Source organism: Accipiter gentilis, chromosome 1 (assembly GCF_929443795.1).
Source record: "Accipiter gentilis chromosome 1, bAccGen1.1, whole genome shotgun sequence".
Lineage (NCBI taxonomy): Eukaryota > Metazoa > Chordata > Aves > Accipitriformes > Accipitridae > Astur > Astur gentilis.
Window position 1 is genome coordinate 25,582,849 of NC_064880.1, and position 25,106 is coordinate 25,607,954.

The 25,106-nt window shown below is 40.1% G+C and overlaps 1 protein-coding gene across 1 annotated transcript; it reads right to left on the reverse strand.

Moving 5' to 3' along the window:
* Positions 1–8,684: 8,684 nt before the first annotated feature.
* CPO (carboxypeptidase O) lies at positions 8,685–23,193 on the reverse strand. Its single transcript, XM_049804877.1, has 11 exons — positions 23,114–23,193; positions 19,794–19,869; positions 19,252–19,376; positions 16,589–16,703; positions 15,435–15,536; positions 14,552–14,656; positions 13,819–13,926; positions 12,012–12,102; positions 11,208–11,410; positions 10,170–10,254; positions 8,685–8,981 (listed from the first exon to the last, which is right to left on the reverse strand). The coding sequence occupies exons 1-11, from the start codon at positions 23,191–23,193 to the stop codon at positions 8,713–8,715; spliced, it is 1,359 nt and encodes a 452-aa protein (XP_049660834.1). The 3' UTR covers positions 8,685–8,712.
* Positions 23,194–25,106: the final 1,913 nt, after the last annotated feature.

The window sequence follows — 25,106 nt, forward strand, 5'->3', positions numbered from 1 at the left end:
AAATTTGGAATTGTCTGTACAGTAAGTTTAACATTGCCTTTTAAATTACCATCAACTATCTTTTCTCCTAAAATGCATTAAACAATATATGTATTTACATCTTGGAAGTACATTGTGGTTTTGCAAATTCTCTTCCTTTTCATCTAGAAAAATTGACTGTTCAACAAAGAAGATGATTTCCCTTTAAGCAGCTTCTGTTTCCACTCTTCGTGTTTAGAAAACGCTGCTGTTCTTTAGTGAAGAGCCCTCTGAGACACTTCGGCTTTCTGTGAGGTCAGAACTCCTCACCCGCTTGCTGCAGTCTGCTCCTGACACATCATCATATTAATGTTCCTGGTGGGTTTCTCTGAAGTGTCTCTGTGTTTTGAAGCTGAGGAAGAAGTGGAGTTAGTAATTTCACAGAGTACTGTAGCACCATGTCAACATTTGGGTTTAGTCCTCTAAGTAAAATCTGCTGCACTTTATATAGAAATCTAAGGTCTCTCAAAAAAATGTGACCTTTAAGCAGGTTGTATTTCACTAGAATACCTGTTAACATACTTACAAATGCTTTTCATGTTTTTTCTCTAGAAAAGCAAAATGAGAAATTTGCACTACATTACTAAAAATGCTATGTAAGAGAAATGTGATAGACAAAAAATATTGATTTGCTCTAGGATGCTATGTGTTTTTAAAGTAGACCTGTGCTTAGAAACAATTCCTTTTCCTTTGAAGCCATTTTTCATTTTAAAGCTCTGTGGCTCAGTTTGAATGCTACAGGGTCATGAGTAGGTCACCGACTGAGACTCCAAAGATCTAGGCCCATTCTGTGTTCTACAGTCCATCTTGCTAGGTACATTTATGCAAGCTGGTTTTCTTTCCCCTCAGTTCACATGTGTTTTGTTGAGTAGTTTCTCTTGCCTCGAAGACTAAGACTTTCAACAGCCATGTGGGCCTCACTGTGTTGGCCTCATTGGAGGTACTGTAGTCACATAAAAAAATAATATTTTTGCTTTTCAAAAACATAGAACTCCAAAATAGTTCTGCAGCAGGTGTCATTGTATTTGATTGTACAGGGAGGTGAAATAAATGGTGTCTATCCCTGAAAGCTTACAGGGAAAGTGCCATTTTAACCTATTCAGAAAATGAGCAGCTTATTCTTTCCTGGTCACTTCTGCATCAACATTGCCCCTCTGAGAGGACCTTCACCTGGCAGAGAACTGAAGAATAACATAGCTAGATCAGTGGGACTGACCAGCCTGCCTAATTTGAGTGATCCTGAGCATGGAGTAGATGTAGGGTTAGAACAAGCTTTGTATCAACAGCTATCTTAGGCTAGAGAACTCAGCTGGAGTTCCTGATTTTCCTTGGAACATAGTCGAAGAGCTCAATCTTCTGCTGATATTATGAAGAATTCATACAATAGATACAACATCAGGTTCCTGGTAACCTGGACAAAACCCACATGTTACAGCTGAAAAAAAGCTTCACAGCCATCTTATCCATACAGTCTAAAGGAAGTGACAGTTTCTGGAACTTACTCTTTTTCAGTCTCTGGGACACTGCAGTTCACAGGATAGATAATTAATGGGTGAAACCAGTGGCTGTCTCTGGATCCTTGAGAGTCCATGGGATCCACAGAAGTAACTAAGTAAGACTTGCTAAACAAAAGAAGTATATATATATATATAAAATACATATATATTTGCAAATATATATTTCCTGTGCTGAAGAGAGTCATTCATATTGGAAAAGGTTGGAAACTGAAGGTAAAAGTACAACTCCACAGTTTGAAGGGGGACATGGAAGAGGAGAGCTTGAGATTTTAATGGCTCAACTAGACAACCACCCCCAGAAATGTACCCCAGAGAGCAATCCTAGGAGACAGTTAGTCTTTCATTGGCCTTTTTTGTCATTTCTAACTTCTTTGATTCCGCACATTTCCATGTTCTTTAAATAGAACAGAGCTCTTATCAATTTCTTGATCTGTTCTCCTGGCACACACAATGACAGTCCTATGTGCAGATGGAGCCAGGGGAGTTTTACTGCTTTTTTTTCCTAAAAAACATGTCCAAACTGCTTTTGGATTCACTGCTTCTCCACCCACATCATTCTGCTACCTCCTCCCATTTCTTTGCTGCTTACATTGCATGACTTTTCTCCCACTTGTAAGATATATGCTTTATTTTATAATGTTTCTCATGCATTTAAAAAAAGTGCTAAGTCAAGCAGTTACCAGAGCTGGAAGATCTAACCTTCCTCCAATCGGCGCAGCTGTCATGTAATTGCCATCATGTTAACTTTAAGTATAGATTATTATTATTGAGCTTGTATTACCTTGGCTGTTTGCCCAGCATGTCCTTGATAACTCAGGGTCACAAAAAATGACTAATACTCTGGTCCTACTCAATAAGACACAGGATCAGCATGATGAAAATGGCCTTAGCATTCAAGAATCCTTTAAATTTGGCACTCCAAATTAGATTAAAAAATGTTTTAGATTACTTTCCATGAATAATTGCTATTAACCCTTATTCCCCTTCTTGCCCCTTCCCAAGACTACTATTGATTCCCAGTTGCTAGGTTACTAAGAATATCCTTGGATAATTCTGGGGGGATTTAAGGCATTAAAAAGTTTTTTAAATTAATGGGATCCTGTAGGTAGCAGACAAAAGACAGCTGGATAGATTTCTCCATACACAAGTAGCTTGATACCTGCCTCTGAGATGGGACCAATGTCAAGTAATGCATTTTGGCTGTGAAACTCGTGTGCAATCATTTCCCCTATAGAATTACATTCTTCTGGTGTGGGATGCTTTGTCACCTCTGAGCATGACCCTTTTATAATATTTCCTACTCAAGTGTTTGACACAGAGCTGGCTTTCCCAGATTTCTACCTCTAGGTAATGATCCCTTTAAGTGTTTTCAAAATCACACCATAATTGGTTAAGGTCAATGTCAGAGGTAACTGGTGAAGCAAACAACAGCGAATTCAGAGGCGGTTCCAATATCCTGAGTGTTCTGCTACAAAGGACGCTGCTTATGCCAAGGAAGATTCATTTTTCACATAGAAGCTAAAGCATAAGCCCCCCCCAAATCACCCCCCCCCCCCCCATTTGTTTCTAACTAGGTAGCTTGGGGGAAAAAAAGTCGCAACATGCAAATCTAAAGAATATGCAGAAACAGTGACTGAAGTAAAAAGAGAGAATCTGGAGTAAAGCGGCCTTTCTCATGGATTCATGTGGTTTTGTTTTGTGTTTAGAAACTAGGAACACAGGCATTAAATACAAACTTACTTTTTGTGTGTTAGGTGATGGCAGTGCATGGGGGATCCTTGCTTCAGTCAGTTGATTGATCTGCCCTGGCACTAGCAGTAAATGACATAAAAGCCTGTACTGCAGTCTCAGGATGGAAACTTCTTTTAGGTGGCTCTGGCAAATAGGCTTTTACACCTAATCATCACAGAGTGTGCTGCCTACTTGTGTGTTCCTTGCTGCCTGGTTATGCTTGTGCTCAGTATCTCCCTCATTAGTTTTAGCCCTTCTTCCACCCTGTGTCTCACTAATCAGAGCTAAGTATCTTTCATCGGTAATTCTTTTCCTTCTCAGCCCTCTCCCAGGTAAAGCTGTATGGGTGCTTGAGAACAGGAAGAGTTTGTATTTTCAAACAAAGGCTATCTCTTTTAGACACTCATACAGAAGAAACTAAAGCTAGGAAAAATGGCATTATTAGTCTGTCTCTGACCTACCCATTTCCTCTTTCGCACTGCTAAGCCAGTGTTACATCTTTGTCAGCACAATAAATTTCCATCATTTTCGCAAATGCTTTCCCTCCTCTAGGGGTCTTTCATTGCAGTTGGCACTATGCAATCCTAACCACCTCCCCCTAAATTACATTGCCTTCATTTGAGGCATTCCCATACAACAGAGTGCAGTTGTGATGAGATGTACGTTGGGTCAGTATACCAAGGTGAATTAAAAGGTATGAGCATGACACTGCATTTGCTCTTCCTGCTTGCCACTGGCTGCCTTGTGAATAGCATACTCATATTGTTTGCCAACTTGCAGAAAAGAAGCTGGTTTTATGAATGCCTACCATGCACATAAACAGACTGCATGAGATTTGGCAGACAGGAGCAAGTGATGACAGGTTGTCATCAAATTATTCCTTTATATTTTATACCAACAAGGATCATCCAGATTCGTTGGAAGGAGGATGCAGGAAGTATAAAATGTATTTTAGACAAGATTTCCATTAAGAGCACCCAAGTTTGCTAATTCTAATGCCCAATCATAACCTCTGGGGTTTTTTTCTTATTATTGGTCCCCTCTCCGCTTAGTGGTAATGAAAACAAAGCAGCCTTGGCCAGCCATTTACATGGAAGGAAATTGTAAGCACAGCATGTCTCATCAAACCAATGGGCTCTGCTGTGATTTTTGTCTATGGTATAACTGGACATCCCATCTAGTCCAGAAAACCCAGCTCTGGATGAAGCCAAAAGAAGTCACAGGGAATGAGACAAAGCTTATCAGGACCGTGAATACCTACAGATTGTAGGCTGAGGGAACCCAAGACCAGCTGAGGATACTTTGATTTCCATTCAGATCCTGACCCTTCTATGTCTGAAGTAGGTCCCAAGCTAATTTGAAAAAAGGGGAGTTTTGGCTAGGGGGATTTGGGACACAAATGGCTAGGTCTTCAGCTGTCATAAATCAATAGATTTCCTTCTATGATAATGACTGGAACACACTGAGACATCTTTCTGTGTTTCTGAGCAGGTTTGTTCCAGTTAAGACTGCTTTCGATTTTCATACACAGTTTAAGATGTTCAAGTCTGAGAGTTCTTCATTTGGAATAGAATCTGCACAAAAGAATAATGTTTGAGTGGATTTCTGGAGCATTGCAAGTGCTTCCCCAGAAAGGTCAACTGACAAAGGTGCTTTGCACACTCGCCTCAAAACTGTAGGTTTTTGCTCTTCCGTCATATGATGCTCTAAGAAATGAGGCTACACACTTTCGTTTAATATTATAGTTCCCTCGTGATATCTTCACTTTCCTTAATGAGGGCAGTGTTGCTAACTTGTTAGGAGCCTGAGGACTGTATCAAATTAACATAGCATGGAAGAGAAATTAACAGAGAGAGGAGGTCCTTGCATGAAATGGAATGAGATTACTGGTGGCCCTTTCTTCAATCTTTAATTTTGTATTACAGACAAAATGTTAACAAGGATAATATAGAACACTGTTACTCAGAACTGGGATGCCCTTGTTTTTATTCAGTAACCTGAATGACCAAAAGTAATTAATCCTTCACAATACTAATTATATAATAAAGCAAGCATGATTTGGGTGTTTAACTGTGAGAAAGAAAGGGAAGGGGCATGGGTCTTGGTAAAATTATTGGGGAGAAACAACAATGAATAAAAGAATCTTTTAGTTTTGCATAATAACTTTTAGTTTTGTATGTGTTTATACATGAGTACATTGAAATTCACACTGTTGTGTCAGTAGGATAACGTGCTTCTGCTAACACGCAAGAAATCAGAATGCAGCTCTTTCCATACTTCATCATAAAGCAAAACCTGGCAAGGGTCAGAGAAAGCCAGGCAATGGATTCATGAAGTAAGGGGAGTTTCAACAGAGACATCCATACCGTATTTTTCTTTAAAATTTTCCTTTGCAAAACATAATTGATAAAATACACCCACTCTGCAGTGATTTTTGTCAGCCATACATACCACTCTTCTACAAGCACAAGAGGTACATAGAGAAGTCAGCAAACTGGGAGGGTGCATGAAATATAGAGCCCATATAATGTTTGTAAAGATCAATTTGCTGCAGCCTTGGCCTTTTAGTGGTTGTGGCTTATTTGTGCAATGGCAGTTCCTAAAAGGAGCTGTAAGTACTCATTGCAGGACATCTGTTCTGCAGTGGCAATGAAGGCAAGGTGCTCCTTCCACACAACCTTCATTTGTGGTTTCACTATGCAAAGTGGGTGAGTCATTGCTGACAGATCCAAGGACCTGTAAGGCCAGGCATGATCAGTGTGCTGACAGCAGCACACATTCTTCTAGATAATGATTATTGCCAAATACCTAATTTTTTTTCTGGTGCAGTCTTCCTCTGCTTCTATGATTCTTGAATGCTGGGAATGCTGGAGGCAAAATCTCCCCTCATCCCCCTGCCTAGGTGCCAGTTGCAGGGGCATCTTCCCCTGCCTGATGGTGGTTCTTACAAGAGGAGCTTATGAGGGACTGAGCCCGTCCACAGAAACCTGCTAATTAGCTTTGGAACACACCTGATTGTATCTTGTAGTGGTAAACAATTTTATTAGAAGATACCCAAGATTAGTAAAATCAGCTCCCTTCCTCTCTGGTTCTAGGTGTTCAGGCTGTGCAATGTCTCTGAATCTAGTAGAGAAGCCCTGGCCAGCAGCATTTTTGTACCAGTGTAGTCATGGTTTAGTTTTGGAAAGCACTTGGTGGCAGCCCAAGCTTGAGTTGGCTTTGGCAAAGTAAGCATGTGGGCATCAGCCCCCAGAGGGCACTGCCATCTGCTGTGGATTGCACTGGGGAGCTTTACTGCCGTTTGCCAGCAAATGGCTATGAAACACTTGTGGTCAAACCCCACTTGCTTAAAGACATCTCGCCGTCATGGGCCAGGTGGACTTGTCTTGTTTCTTACAGTTCCAAAGACACAATATACAAATACAAATATAAAGACTTACAAGTCACATCCTAAACTAAACATATTGGGGAGTGATGCTCCTGCAGGAAGAGGTGCTAATTAGTGACACCTTCTGCTACAGAGCTCAGCAACAGACGGGTCTTACTGTAAATGAGTGGTTGGTCTGGAAGGACTATGCTCTGGGGAACTTGCAGGAGTTAGACAGATTCAGCTACACCAATTGGTAATAATCTGTGGACAATGAACACAGGAGCTAAGATTTGTCAACTAACAGTACAGACAAAATGACAATAAGATGTACTTTGGAAAAATGATTGCAAAGTTTTACTTTTTTTTTTTTTTTTAACAGTACCATGGTCATGTGATATGCATCCTTCTCTTGGCAAAATTGGAAGAGAATTGGACAAAAGAATTTACCAGGTTCTGCCACAGATCCTCTATGAGATCTTAGTCAAGTCACTGAGTCTTGCTGTACTTTATAACTTGAGGACAGTAATATTTCAGTCCTCTCAATGCCCTTTATCTGTGAGTTTTCTGGCAGAAGCTCTTGATCTGCAATTGCCATCACTAGTCTTCAAGCAGTCAGGGGGAAAAAAGCATTCTCTTTCCCCAAGTTGGAAATACTTTGTTGAAAATCTCTGGTTAGAACACTTTCAATTTTCAAGTAGAATCCTGAAATTTGCGAAGAAAATCAGACATTTCATACAAAGTCTTTTTTTTGTCTTTTTTTTTTTTTTTTTTTCCTTCCCCCTGGACTCTTAATTTTCTATCAGGAAAAAAAAAAAAAGTCTATCATATTATCTGTAATAGCCAAGCCTGTCGGACATATTTCTGGGATGCGGGACTCCTGGATTCGAAAACAGAAAGAGTACAGGTTAAAATAGATCTTCTCTATTTCAGTGAATGCCCTGCACCCTCTGGTGTTGGCTGTAACAACACAGAAGCTCTTTCCTTGGTGTTTTCTTTCAAGTGGCTCAGGCAGAGAGTCCCTGCTCAATGGGCTGAAATGTCTCCTTTCCTCTGGCACTTCACTGAGCTTCCAGCTTCTCATGAGAATTCCAGGCAGATCCCTGCAGGCTGCAGGCTCTCCCAAGTGATGGAGAGCCACAAAACTGGGCCCCAGTCCTTCTGCAGGGTCAGCCCCAAAGGATTAAGGTGGTTTGTAAAACAAAAGCATCCCTCTGTAAATAGACTTTCTTTACATACCATCTATAATGAAATCCCTTAGGAGTCTGACTTTAGGAGAATGTTTGTCTCCACCAGTCACACAGTTTTGGAAGTTGAAGATGCAAAGAAATCACTTTCTGGTCTGCTCTGTAGGAATAGCAACCCATCCTCATCTTACTTTTCCCTTTCCCTTCTGTATTTTTGAAGGATTTGGGCAGTTTCTCTCTTCACTAATCTGACTGCATCTAAGTGACAGGGCCACATTTCTTGTCTGCCCCCACATGCTTGCACCAGCTCAAGCTCTTCAGCTTGTTTCAGGCTGCTGTTGATGGTTGCCTGATTATGACCTTTCACCAGCTTTTGAGGCCCTGTATTTTGTGGTAAATCCCAATGTGGCAGTTTAAGAAAGGAAGGTGGATGTCAAAGAAGCTATCCAATTTTCAGTAGTGGGAACTGGGGACATTTAAGTCTCACAGGCGTACTGCTAATGCCAGCAAGACCCAAGAGTCAGCAGGGTCAGGCAGTGGGGAGAATTGTGACAGAGCAGGACTGTGGTTGATGGAAGGGCTGCACAGGCCCAGGTGAGCCCCTGAAAACATGCTCAAGAACCAGGCAGTAATAGTGCTCTGCCCCCATGCGTACTCAAGCTGGCTTCTTGCAGAGCCAGCAAGTGAAGCTTGGGAAATTGCCACAGTCCTTCACTCTTTTCCTCCTTCCCTAAAACACAGCTATCAAAACCAAAACTGCACGCTTGTATTGTATGGGATGAGCCTTTATTGAAATACTTGACATTTAGTTCCTCTGCTCAGGTAATTTTGTCTTTTCAAAGGGACATTATACTTTGCATGGGAGTCTCTTGCTGGGTTCTCTAAGCCATTTTTAAGAAACAGTCCATGTAAGTACAACACTCAGGCAAAGGCTTAGGCCCAGGCTACCAGAGGTCAGCACCACAGCCCCACCTGGGAAGTACTTCTGATCAATGTAGTCTATGATAGTTGTCACAGCCAACATAGTCTCCTCACATGTGGGTTGGATCTGGTCAGGGGGTAGAACAAATCCATAACTACCCTTGTCTCGCAGTTCAAATGTGTAGGAGAAAGGAATGCCAATCATGTGAGCCCAGTCCCGTGAGGAGCCTGAGTTACTGTCTGTGAATTTAAAAATAGACAGGAGATATATGTATTAAGCACGGTTCTTTGAAAATACTTCTTGCTATTGTTAATGCAAGATTATACCAGAACCCCTGAACTAAGCAGTAACCATTTATTACTGTGACATGGAGAGCTAGGTGCTGCAATTCTTAATTATACGAAAAGGCTTCCATGGAGTTTTCTAAGTGAAACAATCCTTCATAAGATGGTATTGTACAGTAAGAGGAGATGAGTTCCAGGGATTATGTGTATTTAGCATTTTATTGTGATTATTGTGGGGTACAAGATGGATTGGCCATTTGTCTGTTCCGGTACTTCCTTTCCTACATTGACACTGCCTGGAATTTCTTTGTTTTTAAGCATACTTTTGGTCAAGTCTGAAAAATTGCTGACTACTCCCTGTATCACTGTTCATCTGCCTCATGGATCTTTTTTCTTATCTATTTGGTATATGTACAAACCCTGGCAAAATGCAGTCCTAGGCATAGACAAGCTACCTTGTACTTATACCTCATTGCTCATGCAGTAGGTGCCTGTGTGACTCAGGGACTGGCACAGTGAATATGCAAAACCACATGGGTATTGGAGCCAACTACTTACTGTTCTGAGTGACTAGTGTGACTTGTTGCTTATTGGGAAAAGATTGGGTTTACCAGGCAATTTCTAGGGCCCTCTAGTCCTCTACATAAAGAGTATCAACTAGTATCAGCCATGATGTTGTGTTCATGATGTGGCTATCCAGTTTATTAGGAGCAAGGCTGAAACCAACATATTTCTCACAGAACTGCAAACAGCTGCCATGTGATGGAGTAACTATAGACTTGATTGGGATTTTAATTTTTGCTTGACTCCAGTGAAGACAAATAGGAGTTTTGCTGCTGACTTCAGCAGGGTCGGGATGATCTATCACCAATCTCCTTCTGTCCCCTGTGATGTATCTGTGAGGAATTCATGTAGGAACTAGCTTCTGATCAATGATTCCTTCCTTCCTTCCTGCAGTCAGCTATATAACGTACAGTGTTATCTTGTATTCAAATGACTGTTGCTTAGATGTTCCACCGAACCAGCCCATTAAATATTACTCAAAGAGGAAACTCAGCGAAACAGTACTTACTGATGCCTGTGACACAAGAATGACTCTCTTTGAAAAACAGAGCAATCAAAGGGAAACATAAAGAAGCTTACATAAAATTAAAGAGGTTGATCCTACTTCATATCTGGTCCCATACTTTCCCATCAGGGCAGCAGATGCTTTCTTTGCAACATGCATCTGTAAGTCCAAAATAGGAACAGCATTGTCATCAGTGCCAGTACATTTGGCAATTATTTTGAGTGGACCACAATTTTTGACTCTTTCAGCTTTACATTTACATATGATGAGCTTTAAGTTTTGATATTATCAGTTCAGGACTTTAGAGAAACTCATTACAAACATTTGGGCAAATTTTCTTGATTTTTTTAAATCGAATTATGTTGAAATTTTAAAAATGACTCTGCAATTAGGTAGAGAAGATATTTGCTTTGTTGTAAAGCTAGAGGGCTGTATCTTGGAGAATTAGAGTCTATGCTGTATAGCATCCTGATACTGACTACAGCAGTGGCTGATCTCTTACGCTTATTATATCGCCATAGACTCTGTATCCCACCATCTTTAGAAACTGAACCATAGATAGACTAAATGACTTCTCCTATGACTCATATGAAGTCTGAACCCAAGTCCTTCATGCTCTTGACTAGTGCTCCAGCTACTGGAATGTTCATAAATACACATGTTAATGAACTCAAATTAGAACACTCAGAAACTGAGGGAAGAAGTAACTAAGAAGTAGGTGCCTACTTGCCTCCCATTCTCCTAGTGACCACATTTGGAATACCCTTTCTGATCACAATTGTGGCAATCGTGTGTGTAATGTGCTGGCATCCTAAAGTGCAAACACATTCTTGTATGCAGCAAGGACTTGGTCCTCTTCTCCACTTACCTTGCATTGCAGTAACCCTATCTGTAATAGTTCAATTTTCCTGATTTAAGGTAAAGGATTAGGATTAATTCTAAGGTAAATAAACCTTGCTGATATTGCACAGAGCAGCAGTAACTCTGGGAGCCAAGCCCCTGAATATGTCCAGCTCCTCTGAAGGAGACACAAGAGGGCAAATAGAGTTGTGCCACATGCTACTGCCTGTACTTGTTCTCTACAAGTGTAGAAGATGAATGTTTTGCCCTACCAGTTCTTCACTGTTACTTGGAGGTTTAGTTGTGGAACCGTACGGAGTGAGGATGTACTGTCCATAGGAGTGAATTGTTAAATAGCACAAAATGTCACTCTTCTTTCTTTCAATAAACTGAGCCATAGCTCTTGTCTCAGGCTCTGATTCTGGTCCAGATCCACAGAATATTTCACTGCTGCAGTTATAAGAAACACCAATACCTGGAGAGGAATACAAAAAGTGAATCAAAGGAGAGACATATAAATGCCAGTTCAGAGGGAACAGGGAAATTTACCTTGGAGTGTTAAGGTGTGTGTTTATGTGGGCAGGGAGACTAGACAGCTCAGTGGGACTTTAACATTTTACTCTGTTGGTAGCAACTAAATTTTGCTACAAGACTGAAATATTTGACACACATTTACAGGCTGGCTGCAACAAAAACACTCTGACACCACCACAGTGTACCACCTGCCAGGGAAACTTTGGAGGCTCCTTGAAATATGTGGCAAACACAAATACTGGCTGTTAAGTAACTACCTTCTAGCATTGCTGCCTAGAGCTGATGCTTGCTCCTGCAGTGAATTAGAGGTATAGTTATATAAGCAGCAATTTTCTGCTCACAGAAATAAATGCCATTTGAAAGTCAATGACTTAATATTTTTACAAACCATGTTTTTATTTTTACATATGTCTTGGTGACAACAAGATGAGTATTCCTTTCTTACAGGACTTCATCTTATTTCAGAGACTAGTTATTACTCGAGACTAGTTATTACTCTTTCTTTACATTTGCGTTGCTGATCTGAAATACTTGGAACTTACTGCCCCAGGAGGAATTGAAGTTTCGGTTCAGGTCTGTCCCGTAGCAGGTGCCATTCATATGTGGAGAACGATTTTTCCTCCACAAACGATCCTAAACAAAAGTAACTTCAGTTATGTGATAACAGCTCAGTGATCCATAGGACCTAGTGACAGTACAGTGTAAAGAATCCTTTATTTTAGATCTCAGCATTCTGAGTAACTCTTGCATTGTAAGAGTGCAAGTCTGCATGCAAGGGTGATAAAGCTTAGTGATAGAATATTTTATCTATTACGGCCAGGCCGTCATCTTCCACAAGCCTGCATGCACCTTGAAATGAGCCTCCTGAGCTTTAAAAAAAGAGTATGCTTTTTCTGTAGTACTCAACTGCTTCCATGCAGTGTTGCACTCTAATAAAAGCTTGGCATTGTAAGGGATACCTCTGTGTCCAAGAGACAATAGCTGAACCTATGTTTGTTTCAGATTCAAGATGACTACTTTTTGTCAGCTAATCTTGTGCTGCTTCTTGGTTTCCTGCTATACTCACTGCTATACTTGGTTCTCTGCAGACCTCACTGCACTGCCTATATGAGCTTCCCAGCTGAATTACGTGTCCATCGAAGTGCAATGTATGGTATATCCCTGTCGTGCTTTAACCCCAGCCAGCAACTAAGCCCCACGCAGCCGCTCACTCACTCTCCCCAGTGGTATGGGGAAGAGAATAGGAAGGGTAAAAGTGAGAAAACTCGTGGGTTGAGATAAAGACAGTTTACTAGGTAAAGGAAAAGCTGCACATGCAAGCAAAGCAAAGCAAGGAATTCATTCACTACTCCCCATTGGCAGGCAGGTGTTCAGCCATCTCCAGGAAAGCAGGGCTCCATCACATGTAACAGTTACTTGGGAAGACAAACGCCGTCACTCTAAACGTAGCCCCCTTCCTTCTTCTTCCCCCAGCTTTATATACTGAGCATGATGTCGTATGGTCTGGAATATCCCTTTGGTCAGTTGGGGTCAGCTGTCCTGACTGTGTACCCTCCCAACTTCTTGTGTACCCAAAGCCTACTCGCTGGTGGGGTGGGGTAAGGAGCAGAAAAGGCCTTGACTCCATATAAAATCCAAAACATAGCCCCATACTAGCTACTACAAAGAAAACTAACTCTATCTCACCTAAACCCAGCACAGCCCCAAAACTGCCAGGGAACAAGCTGGGAGACAGCAGGATCCACATGGTGGTAGGCTGAGCCTGTTGGGCCATGCTGAGGTCCTGCATTAAAAGGTGTTTCAACTGGGCTCAGGAGCCTGGAAGCATGATGAGAGTTGCTGAAGACCAACATTTTGCATTATCCTCCATATCACAAAAGGAAGATTTTTTGGGAGGGCACACCTATTTCAAAACCAAATAGCCCAATATTTGACCAATTCTCCTCTTGTCCCATGCTGCAAAGGTGCTTAGACCTATCTGCCAGTTGGGATCTCTTGAGAAGAATAACTGACTCATCCGGATATGCTTAAGGCCATCAACCAAGACTTGAGCTGTTAGCAGTGAAATAAGTCCATTCCCAGAAACCCAAAAGCAGTTGATCCGGTGGTTTTGTCCTTCTTTCTTCCCAAGGCTCATAACACTTGCCAGGAATTTTTAGCCCTGTAATCTCAAGTGACTGCAGATTTACCAGAAGAAACAAAATCTCTCTGCCATGAGAGGATTTGTGTGAGTAATGATTCTGTCACTGTTCTCTGTTCAAATATAATTGCTATGATTGTACCTAAAATTAACCAAACATGCTGTGTATATCTAATTTTCAATCTTGTTCCTCAATTTTCACTACTTACTTTTTCCCAGGAATAGATATAGCCATCAATATTGAGGACTGGCAAGATGTAGAGGTCCAAATTCTTCAGAAATCTGCTTATTGGGTCAGATTTGTAATTTTGAAGAATCTGAAAAGAAAAAATACAGAGAACTGAGCAGCGAATCTAGTGGTAATCACTGGAAAGAGCTAGTTTAGAACTATCATCAGGGAATCGCTCACTCCTGGATATCATCATGGTATCTAAGATCTATTTGATCCCCAGATATGTTGAGGTATCTACCTTTTGCCATTAACAAAGTGACAGTGTATCCAGTTATAGTGTATTTCATATGTATACAGTCTTGCAGGTATGAAAGCTACATGATAGCATATCTGTGCGCCATGTACTTCCAGTATATGTGGAGTATTGCTATACCATATCTTAGGGTTGCTGTATTCCAGGGCCACTGTGGCTTTGTGATGCAGAGAGGCTTGATCCAAAAGGCACTGTGGAAAATGGAGAGATTGCTATCAAGTTCAGTGGCTTTGGAATCAGTTCAGGTGGAGGAAACAATGTGCTAACAGATATTGTCCCATATCTCATCTCAAACTGTGATTTGGACCTAGGCCTCCACAGGTATCTGTACTATGCACTAATTTTGAAAATCATATTTTAATAGGAAAAGCATAATTCTTGGTACCATGGTAGAGAAGAGAACTGAAGTATCCAAAGCGATATGGGGGTTTTTTTAAGTGGAAAAGTGAGGACTCACTTCTTTCACAAACCACTGGCAGAAGGCTGGAGAGATCCATTCTCTGGCATGAATCCCGCAGTCCATCCAAATGATCTTTTTGGTTTTATCCGATGGTTGACTGATCTGGGAGAGTGTAAAAATGATCGTTTGGAAAACTGTTACATTACAATAAAATAGCCTAGCATAATACAGAAAGAAAAGGATGTGCCTTGATATGCCATTGAGCCATCTGAGATTATTATTATTATTATTATTATTATTACAGATATCATTATGACAAGCTCTCTTTCCTAATCACCCCATCGTTGTAGTATTGCAGGGCAAGAGTTTTAAAGTGTCTGTTGAGCAGGAGTGTCAATAAAACAGCTTCTTTTTCATTTATATTAGTCATTCGCAGGACTGGTTGTTCTTACTTTGAGATTCTTTCTTTTTAGAAGAGGAAGCACAAAAAGGCAGGGAATCTAATTTTACTCAGTGATAGGAACAGATTAGACAATAACTAACCCAATTATTAAGAATATGGTTTTTACTAGAGCATCTGATAAAAAATGTCACGGAATACTTCTAGCAGAAAGGGTATATGTTGTAAAAAGTAATAAAAACAAAAAAATCAAAAGTCTTTATCCTCACACACAGCTGTTGCCAAGCTAGTTTTAGCTTGATTTGTAATTCTAAACAAGACTTCAGCTAAATTTGTTGTTTTCACTGCATAATAACAATAGCAAGGTTATGGTAATAGTGTATATGAAAGTTGGCAAATCTTACTGTACTGTAGAGTAAAACCATCTCCTGTTATTTCAATGAATTGGGATGAGCACTGTCTTAGGAAAGATCTGAATCCTGTCTTCTCCTGTGTACTTTTTCGTGCCTTTTATTCATTTTAAGAAAATTCCTCTCTTACCTGCAGATAATACATTGTTCGATTCTCAATTGTCTTCCCCAGGTAGTGCTGAGTCACCAGCTCGCTGTTGCTCTTCTGGATCTGAGTCATCCATTGATAAATCTAAAGTAGTCATAGAGAATTCTTGGTCCAAAGTGGGAGTTTCCTTTTCTTTCCCACCTCCATTTCCCGATTAAACTATTTTCTTTTGCTTAGACAAGCAATGTTTTCCTCAGAGCTTATTTCAAACTGTGATATCACTTAACACTCATGGAAGGCCTTTCACTTGCCTCTGAGCAAAGACAGGGTCATATCTTGCTGGGTGTTAAAAGATAACATCACTGCAATACAACACTGATACTCTATTCTGGATCTCATTCAACATGCCCATCCTATTGGGCATCTTTCTGTTGACTTCACCAGACATGGAGCCATGCCATCAAATCTTCAAAACGGTATTACAGTCTCTTCCCTATCAGTACTGATTTTCTGCATCTGAGTTCAGCAGCAGTCATCCCCAATGGGTAGCTCAAACAAAATATACATGAGGATTAACTCTGTTCTCTGACTCTTATTATGTGGCTAGGAGGAAGAATACCACCATGCTCTGCCTTTATCCAGGCTTACCCACTGGTCTGTGAAACATAGCACCAAGAAGTCTTCACTACCCACCCTCATGACATTATTCTCTCCTGAAGTGTCGAAAACCTGTCCTTAAATTAATTCTTTCTACAGGTCTGCCACTGTTCACCTCTTCTTCCTCATTGGGACCACAATAGTCATTGCACTTCACCTTTGGCTCAGCCTCAAACATACTGGGGCTTAAATGAATAAATACTATAGATAGTGATAAAGCATAATAGGGTAGAAAGGTAGCAAACCAATCAACTGAACCCCAGAATATTATCTGCAAAACAATGTGGCTGCTTCATGCAGAGCATTTAGGCTTTGGTCAGGGAGGAATTGAGGATTTAATCAAAATCAACGGCAAATTCATGTTCAATTCAACCAGGCCAAGATTCTAGTCAAATGCTAAGGACTGATTTTGCAAAGAAGAAAGCCAGAAGGAGCTCCACTGACTTCGGCTGAGCTTTCTGCAAGCGCAGAGTTGTTTGCTGTGGCATTTACAAAATAGCAGCAACAAAGAAAGCAAGCAGATTTAGGTTCCTCTTTACCTCTTCCATTGAATGATACTGGGTGTAGACATAACCTTCTGGGACCTGCGTGTGGCTGGTCCTCTCCCTTCGCATGGTCTGATCCACAAGTTCCTGCACGTCAGATATTAGGACTCTGAGGGAAGAGGAAAGGGAGAGATAGAAAAGAAAACAATCCCTAACAATTGCTGCAGAACTATCATGGTGTGTACATTGCTTATATCAACAAATGAAAGGATTTAGCCTCTTCTCTTGTGGGCTGCCTGGCAAATTCATCACCATCAACATGATGGTTACTTCCATGTAAGAGAAAGTTCAAAGTACTGAGAGTTTCACTGGGTTTTAACAATAAAGTAATAATTTTCCCAGATTTTTTGTTTAAAGATTGAAAATTTTCTACAAAAAAATGTTCAATATCTTTCTTTTCTTCACCACTTCTACTTCTGGGCAAAACTTTAAAATAACACATTTTGGGAAAAAGAGGGAAAAGTGAAAAATTTAAGATTAGGGTTTCACTCTATTTTATGGAGATGTTTTCAATTTGCAAAGGCTTCACAGAAGTATTTATTGCAATTCACAAAACGTCAGAACAAAACCCCTCTTTCCTCCAAAAAGCTATTCTCGCTTTTTAGCCACAAATTAGTTCAGAAATGAGTATAGCACAGGAGTGATTCCATGATCAAGGGAGTCAATACAACCTTTTCCTTGGCTTCAGAGGACTTTGGACATGCACTATGCTTTCTCACTGCAATCAGCCCCTTGTAACACTGTTACAAATCTGTGCTCATTGTAAACCCTTGTAATAAGACAATTGCAAAGGTAGCTTAAACATTGTTGATTTCAAATGCTGAAAGTGCTAATAGGCTATTCTGCTGACAGTAGCACTGATCGGCATTTCTGGAAACTGCACATAAGAAACTTTTAAGAGTAGTTACAGCTGACTTTCACTCTGAGCTTTGATGTTTATTCACATCTGAACTTCAAACTAAAATTCAGGCAGTGCAAATTCCCATGAACTAAAACCACACATGCAAAATGCCTTATCAGAGCTCTGGAGAATTGAAAACCCAGAGTCTGACACAGTCAGAATATTGATGTCCTGATTATAATTTGTCATTTATGTCTCTATCATTATATACCTAACTGTCATGTTACCTTCCTTGCATGTCAACTGCCTTCTAAAAGGTGGTTCCTGCTTTGAATTTTATAGGAACTTTAACTCTAACATTGCCGTACTCATCTCAACCCTTTTTCAATACAAAGCCAGAATTTCAGCTTGACTATTAAATTACCCACCTCTTTCTTTAGGACCCTACACAAGGTGGAAACAGTTCTGGCCCCAATCCGGGGGGGGGGATAAAAAAAAAAAAAAAAAAAATTTTGCTGCTACCTTCAGTTTAGTCTTTAAATTTCCACTAGAAACAGTTGAAACTATTAGAAAATTAGGAGCCTTGACATAAAGAAGAGGTTAAATATCTTCTGGAATGTTGTCTAAGTCCTGAATATCTAAACCTGACGCTAGATCATTTGTACTGGCTCCCACCTCATCTCTCTTCATCTCTGGTTGTCAGGGCATCACACTCACTAAAAAATTTGTCAGGCAAGATGCAGGATGTCAAGATCAGCTTTAACTCTAAACAGCTTTGAAGTGGCACCAATTGTCCTTTAACTTATCTTGGATTGGTAAATGTCAGTGTATGTCCATAGGCCATTTGTCACCAGTCCTGATAATGACTACAGGTTTGTTTATATGAAATATAGCTAGCTACTGGTTACCTGAAAAAGTCAGTTAAACATGGGAATGGATCTGTGTGAGGAATAAATCTTATTTAATCCCATTTGGCTTTATAAACACTTTTTGTATCTGAATTAGATCTTCTGGCTGGAAGTAGAAGTGTGGTAGTTAGTGAAGATGTGTGGCTGGGTAGGTGTGATAAAGCATCATGAGCCATTTGCAGCTCCTGGCTCCCAATTGCGTGTGCAGTGGGGACCTGCCACAGGGACTTTTGTCCCAGGCTTGGATGTCTGTTTGGCTGGATGGTGCCAGGAAATTCTTACCAGCCTGGCAGGGGAGGAGGGAATAGGGGTAGGAAACTGCAGCTTTGAAGAAACTGGCTGAATATTCATTTTGAAAGGGCTCTTCTCAAAACCAGAGGAGCAACAAAAGACAGGGAAGGAAAAGCAGAGCTACAGAGACTGCTTCACTGCAGTCACACTGATTAAACCTTTGGCCCATCCAAAATAGGGAGGACCTTGTGTTCAAGTATCCATGGTTTCCAAGAGCAAACCATACTCCTATAAGTAGTGGTCGTACCAAGTTTGGCTTCCTTTAGTTTAGACTAAAAAAACTGAGCCATACATTCAAGTGCCATCCTCTGCTGCTGAGAAGTCAACAGCAGGAAACAAGACAGATTGAGCTGTCTTGGATCCCAGCTCCAAATTCACAATCCAGGCTAGATGGAAGGTGAATAAGCAGGGCATAGGGGAATGTGCTTTTGAGACTCTAAGGTATATATAGCATCAGTGCATTGGGCAGGTCAAGGTAAGTTGGAGGCACTTGGAACAAAGGTTGGATCCTATCATCAGTACTTGCTGACTGTTCATTGGAAAGGGCTAGGTCCTTTTGTGATAGCAAGGAAGATTGTTAAAGCCAGCCCTTCCCATCAGGAAATTAGAGGTTGTACTTGTAAGAGATCATATGCTGATCTAAGCTGTCTTTCACCTCCTGCACCAAAGGGGCTGGGACCCTTATGTGCAGGTCTTCTCCAGCCCAGATGTCTTCAGGCAGCAGGGGCTTCCACAAATCCAGCTGTGCAGAGGAGAAGAAAGAAATGGACAAATCAAGCTCTGTTTTCAGAATGAGAAAATATATTTAAGATAGAGTAGCTGCATATCAATAAATGGAAAAAGTTTTCCTTCAAATTCTCCCCTAAACTATTCTCCAGCCGTCTGTTCATAGAGCATGCAGCACAGGCTTAGTGTTTCCATTGACTCAGGCACCACTGGTAAAGAGCAGCACCTTCACAGAGCCATGAAAGAAAACTAACTTCTTCCCACAAATTTCTTCAGGTAGTGGAAGGGCAACTCCACCCTACACTAAGAAAAAAAGCTAGGTAGCACTTTTTCAAGTTTACTTTAACCTTCATTCCTGTCCAAAGTTACATGCAAATTTTACAGCCCAAGACCTCACTCTGCTTTTTGGACACACATGGTTATTCCTACTTACCAGTAAACTGCTGCAAAGATGCTGAAGATGCTGGACTTGCTGAAATGTTTCTGGCACAATATGCAAAACCTGATCCCTGGAAATTCAGTAAAGAAACAAGATCAGTTTTAATGTCTGTTAAAGTATCCATGATTTCATAAGTCAAAGGGAGATATTTTGTTATGTAGAAGGAAGAGAGAGCATGTAACTGAGTGCTGTTCCAATAAAAACATGTCTGAGTGATGAATTCCTGGAACGTTTTAGCTACAAATAGGACTAAGTGATGTGAGTTTTCTGTTGCTAGAGCATTAGGTTAAGTTTGCTTCCTTGCCAGTGGCAGTTCTTTATTCACCATACCAGCTTCACTGAAGCCAACTGCTCGCATGAGCCCTAGTGTATGTTTCTGCCTTTGCAGGACCAGGGCCAAAACAAGATCATTCTAATATATAATAAACTATTTATTTGATAAGATGTCACTGATTTTTCCTCCTGTTTGGGAATTATTCAATTATTCCAGATAGACTTGGTGCTTTGCTGATCTACTTCAGCATGCAAAAGCATTAAAGTGCCATGATAAATGAACATTGCTAAGAGCTTGAGATGTTCACAAAGCGCTTGTCATGAGAATAGCCGATTTATTGCACAAATAGTGAATAGTACAGTCTCCAGAATTGTATATTCTTACTGAATTCCCAGGAAATGAAAATTTCTAGTACAGGATCTGTCAGTTTATATTTCTAGAAAAGACACACAGGTCCAGTGTCTGAGTATATATTTTCATGAGGTCCCATGAAACTTTCATTTACTACAGGCTTAATTGAAAAAAATATCGAAAGTTTACAAAGAACAAATTAAAATGGTTGGAAATGCAGAAAAAGCAAATCTGTATGTTCTATTAAAAAACCCTTTGTAATTATTTTTCTAATTTTTTTTTCAGTGTTCGCTCAGATCAACTTTCCAGGACTGATAGCAAGCGTGACATTTCTAATGAAAGAGTTTCATAATGAGGAGCGGATTTTGACGACTACATTACATTACATTACTCAAAGGTGAGATAACAGCTACCTGCTACTGATGTGATACCATGGGGAACCCGAGAAATGTTCGTATTTGTTAGTAACTAATAACTACTGCTTCACAGTCTCCTTCAGTGACTTCAGTGGGCCTTGGAACCTTTACAGGACAAGTACAAAAAGAAGAACATTTTACTTTTAAAGCTTTTGTAACAGAAATTCTTGTTGCAAAATCCTTACATGGCTTTTTATTAAAGCCATGGTCATTATAACACGCTCCCATCATCTGAACTGCAACTGTTATCATTTGTGCTTCCATACAGAAATGTACAATTATCAGCTTAATATACATGCTAATAGAATTCACTATTCATTCACATTATCCACTGAAAAATAGGGGCATTTTGGTTTTTTTACATCTCTCTTGAAAATATCACCTTGGCTGTTAGAGAAACGTAGAACTTGATAGTTGAAATGGGCTGTTTACTGCTGGTTCAGGAGATGCTGTTAGCATATAGGACTCTCATCTACGGGGCAAAATGAATACATTTGCATTGCTAACGATTTGGTACAACAGCCATATCTTTGTAATAAACCTTGTAGATGCAGGATAAACATCTTTGCTAGGAGAATAAACATCTCAGCTGCAGTTCAGAGTTTATTCTCTCTAAATGCCTGGGCTTGCTTTGCTCTTTGTCTATCAGGAAGGGAAACAATATCCTGTAATATCTTTCTATCCTCATTGACATTATGTCTTAATTACACCAAATGAAAGAAATGCCAGACAGTCAGATTGCTGCCAGATGGCCAGCTCTTATTTACTGATAAACCTTTTACAATAGCCAGTGTGGAGACAAATCATTTTTAATAGTAAACTTAGATTAGAAAGCACACACTTGTTTATGATTATGGACTAGGATTCTCAGTTGAGAAGTGCAAAGTCAGCCCATGTGACCACATGAGAACATCAGATTTTTAAATGCTACAGTTAAGTTTTCTTACCAAATTAAAGGACTGTTCTCAGCACAAGCTGTGTTTCCTTGGATGCTCATAGATTGGATGTTTCATTTAAGTTGTTGAACAGAACAAGTGACAGTGAAAATGGGCTTTACTAGTCATTTCATCTTTGTGCAGGTACTGCCCACCCGAGGTCACACTGACCATTCAGTTAAGTGTGTTTTTAATCCAAGGCAAGTACTCAACAGGTTCAGTCCTGTACAGCAATTAGAAACAAAAATGAATGCTACCTTACCAAGGATCTGTTGAATTCTGTTCAGTGAAATCGACGGGCTCTGACTGCATCCCTGATACAAATCTAAAGACTAAATATTATCCAAGGGAAATAACACATTTTAAAGAGAGAAGCAGTGACTCTGTATGCTTTGCCAGGAGAGTTGTTGAATGGGTATACTATGAAGGAACTTACTTGCAGTATGTATTACTTGGTTTTCTCTCCTTTTTAAAACTATATTCTTGGGATATAATTAGTCTAGAGGCATTCAGCACTGGGCTACTCTCTGTTTACTTTAGAAAATTCCATGTATAAACTTGTATGTGGATAGCTGGCCTCCACACTATTTTTGTGCCTCTCCTGCAAATCCCAACTGCTGTAAAGGCAGAGTGACTTCTCATTCCTTGTAAAGTTGAGGGTGAATGAAACAAAGTAGTTTAGATAGATAGGCAAACAGCATAATTTTATATCACTCATTTTCTTACGAAGCAGAACTGAGAATGGAGAATACAGCAAAACTAGACATTTCATACTTTTTGAAAACATTAGTCAGTAATAAAAAATGTGATAATCTCATTCTCTGAACACCTTGGGGTGAAGATTGTCTGGACCAACTCCATTAGCTTTTTTTTGGTTATTGTTACAGATTTCCAACACGGGTTCAGTATCTGAGCTGCTTTTGAGACACTAACTTTTCACATAATCTCAGCTGTCTTTTATTAATGGATATAATTTTGCTCAGTCAACCCCCCCACCTTATACTCCGAAAAGGCATTTTATTTCTACAGCATCTGATTTCAAAGTTAATTATGAAAGAGGCTAAGCCAAATGAATTTCAGCTAATGGAAGCAGAGCATCCTGAGGTATATTTGAGCGGCATTCTGTGTCTCCTTCGGCTGCAGCCATATCTTTGTTGGCTTGGATTTGGTTCACTCTTTCTTCATTTCCCATCTTTATGTTTTCTTTCCAAGTCTTACAAAGCTTACAGCTTAGTAACCCTATCTCCAGGTTTTCAGTTCATAATTGTTATTACTCTTCTTACACAGTTCCTGGGAATTTCACTGCACAATTCTCAATGATACCCCATTCACACTCACCTGTCATATTGCAATTTCAAGCTGTGTTTTCCAGGAATTAGCACCCCCAGAGAAAAGATGATCCCAAGAAAAAGCCACATCTTTGTGCAAAGAACCCAGCCCCAACAGTGCAGGAATGGAGAGGAGGAGAATAGATCTGGACTGAACAATTTATTTGTACAATTATAATATATAACCAGACCTATTCTGGAAGGGAACCTGCCCTTGTTGAATCATTAACTTCACTTTTAAATAGTTCTACTTTTTCTTAATTCTCCAAGCTCTCTTCCACACCCCAAAACACAAACACATAAAAATAGCAATATTCTCACTGAAGCACTTCTTCTGAGAAGTAAAAAGATTTTTCTATGTCACCTTAAAATATTTGAAAATGTTATGTGACAAAGTGGGTAGTCATTGGAGAAAGTGCTATCTGCAAGGTCCACAGCAACTAGTTGAAGGTTAGCTTATAAAAATCAGAGGGATGGGAAGAACAAGAGAACAGTGGTAAAACAAGCTCCATCCTTGCTCTCTTCCTTCCTGTGTTTGTGCCTTTGTGGAGCACTTTTTGACCTCTTAACTGCAATTCTGTCACTTGCCTAGCCAAAAAAAAGTACATGAAAGAAACAACCAACACTCCTGTGAAAGTAAAAGATGGGGGCATCAGAGTCTCATCTAAACCACTTTCAGTTGGACCAGATCAGAGTCTGGCCACAGACTATCAACTTTACACTGTCATAAAGAGTGTTTTTGTTATATACTCGAAACAGTGGGCTGGTTACTATCTGAAATATTTAATTTCTTGCTTAGTTCATATATTGAGAGTAAACAGTTGAATTCCTTCCTTCATAGACTACAGTTAGACATATAACACAGTTCTTCAGAAAACTCAGCTTCTCTCTTGGACTAAAGCTATCCCATGGTGATTCAACGCAGAAAACTGCATGGATTTGCGGTGAAGAGAGTCCAGTAAGTCAGTTTGTTTGTGTACACATGCAATGGACATTAACTGTAATTATAGTATCTTTGTAAATCTTTCTCAGTGAAGTATCAGTTCCTCTTACAGTACTACCAAGGCTGTCATCAAGGAAACAGGCAGCAGAACTGTCCCAGTATAAAAAAGGAACAGCTTAACTCAAAAGTGTGCTCTCACAAAACCAGGCTGCATGCAAAAGAATATGTCCTTCATAAATCACACCAGACCCTTCCCATTTTATTGCCAGTTTGACCTGCGCAACTTCCTGAACCTGAAAATGGTGAATATTTCCCTCCACATAGATATCCAACCCACAGTGACTTCCAGAAGAGCTGAAGGAAGTCCAGTTTACAGGATTAGAGGCAGCTCCATTTGTGAGGAATCAGAAAAACAAACTCATGTTGGCAGACCATATTCCATATTGACACTCAGGACATCTGCTCAGATAATCTTTGGTTTTGCTTCCTTTGTCTCCACCACTGTTATGAGGTGGACTAATGTTTTGAAGTCTTCTGCAGTGTTGTCTGTGCCCTTTTACCAGAGCTGGCTTTCAACTGGGGTTCAATCCCTTGACAGGGACTCAGAATCTAGGAACAAGAGAAATGGAGTCATAGAGAAAAAACCAAAAGGCTTCAACTTTTTTTTTTCTCTTGCAAAAAAAGTTACGCACAAACAGAACAAATCATGATATGCACTGAAGTTCAACTCCAGCCCAAAGCTTACCCCTCCATGCTGAAAGCAGGAGCTATTTATTCTGTGGTGAAAACATTACTCCTATGATTCCAAATAGTTATGAAGATAGATAGGGTCATTTTGTTTAATGGGCATAGGATTCAGAAGAAATGACAGTTGCTTGCTAAGTCTTTGATTCAAATTCCTTTGAAGTCTAGTTGATTTTAATGGGCTTTAGATGAAAGTCCTGTGCAAATAATCACGGACTTTTCTCACTGATTTAAAAAATGGACTTGTTTTGGGACTTCAGCAAAAGATTTGTTCATGAAAGAAAATACTTAAGTATGTACTTAACATTCAGCTTGC

Bases quoted from the DNA above. Each gene is read 5' to 3' on its own strand.
- CPO (XM_049804877.1), bottom strand. From the start codon at position 23,193: ATGTGGCTTTTTCTTGGGATCATCTTTTCTCTGGGGGTGCTAATTCCT. The intron at 19,377-19,793 runs GTAAGTAGGAAT...TCCTCTGCACAG, and splicing joins ATCTTTGCAGCAGTTTACTG to CTGGATTTGTGGAAGCCCCT. The intron at 10,255-11,207 runs GTAGGGCAAAAC...TTGGACTTACAG, and splicing joins CAAGTAACAGTGAAGAACTG to ATGCATGTTGCAAAGAAAGC.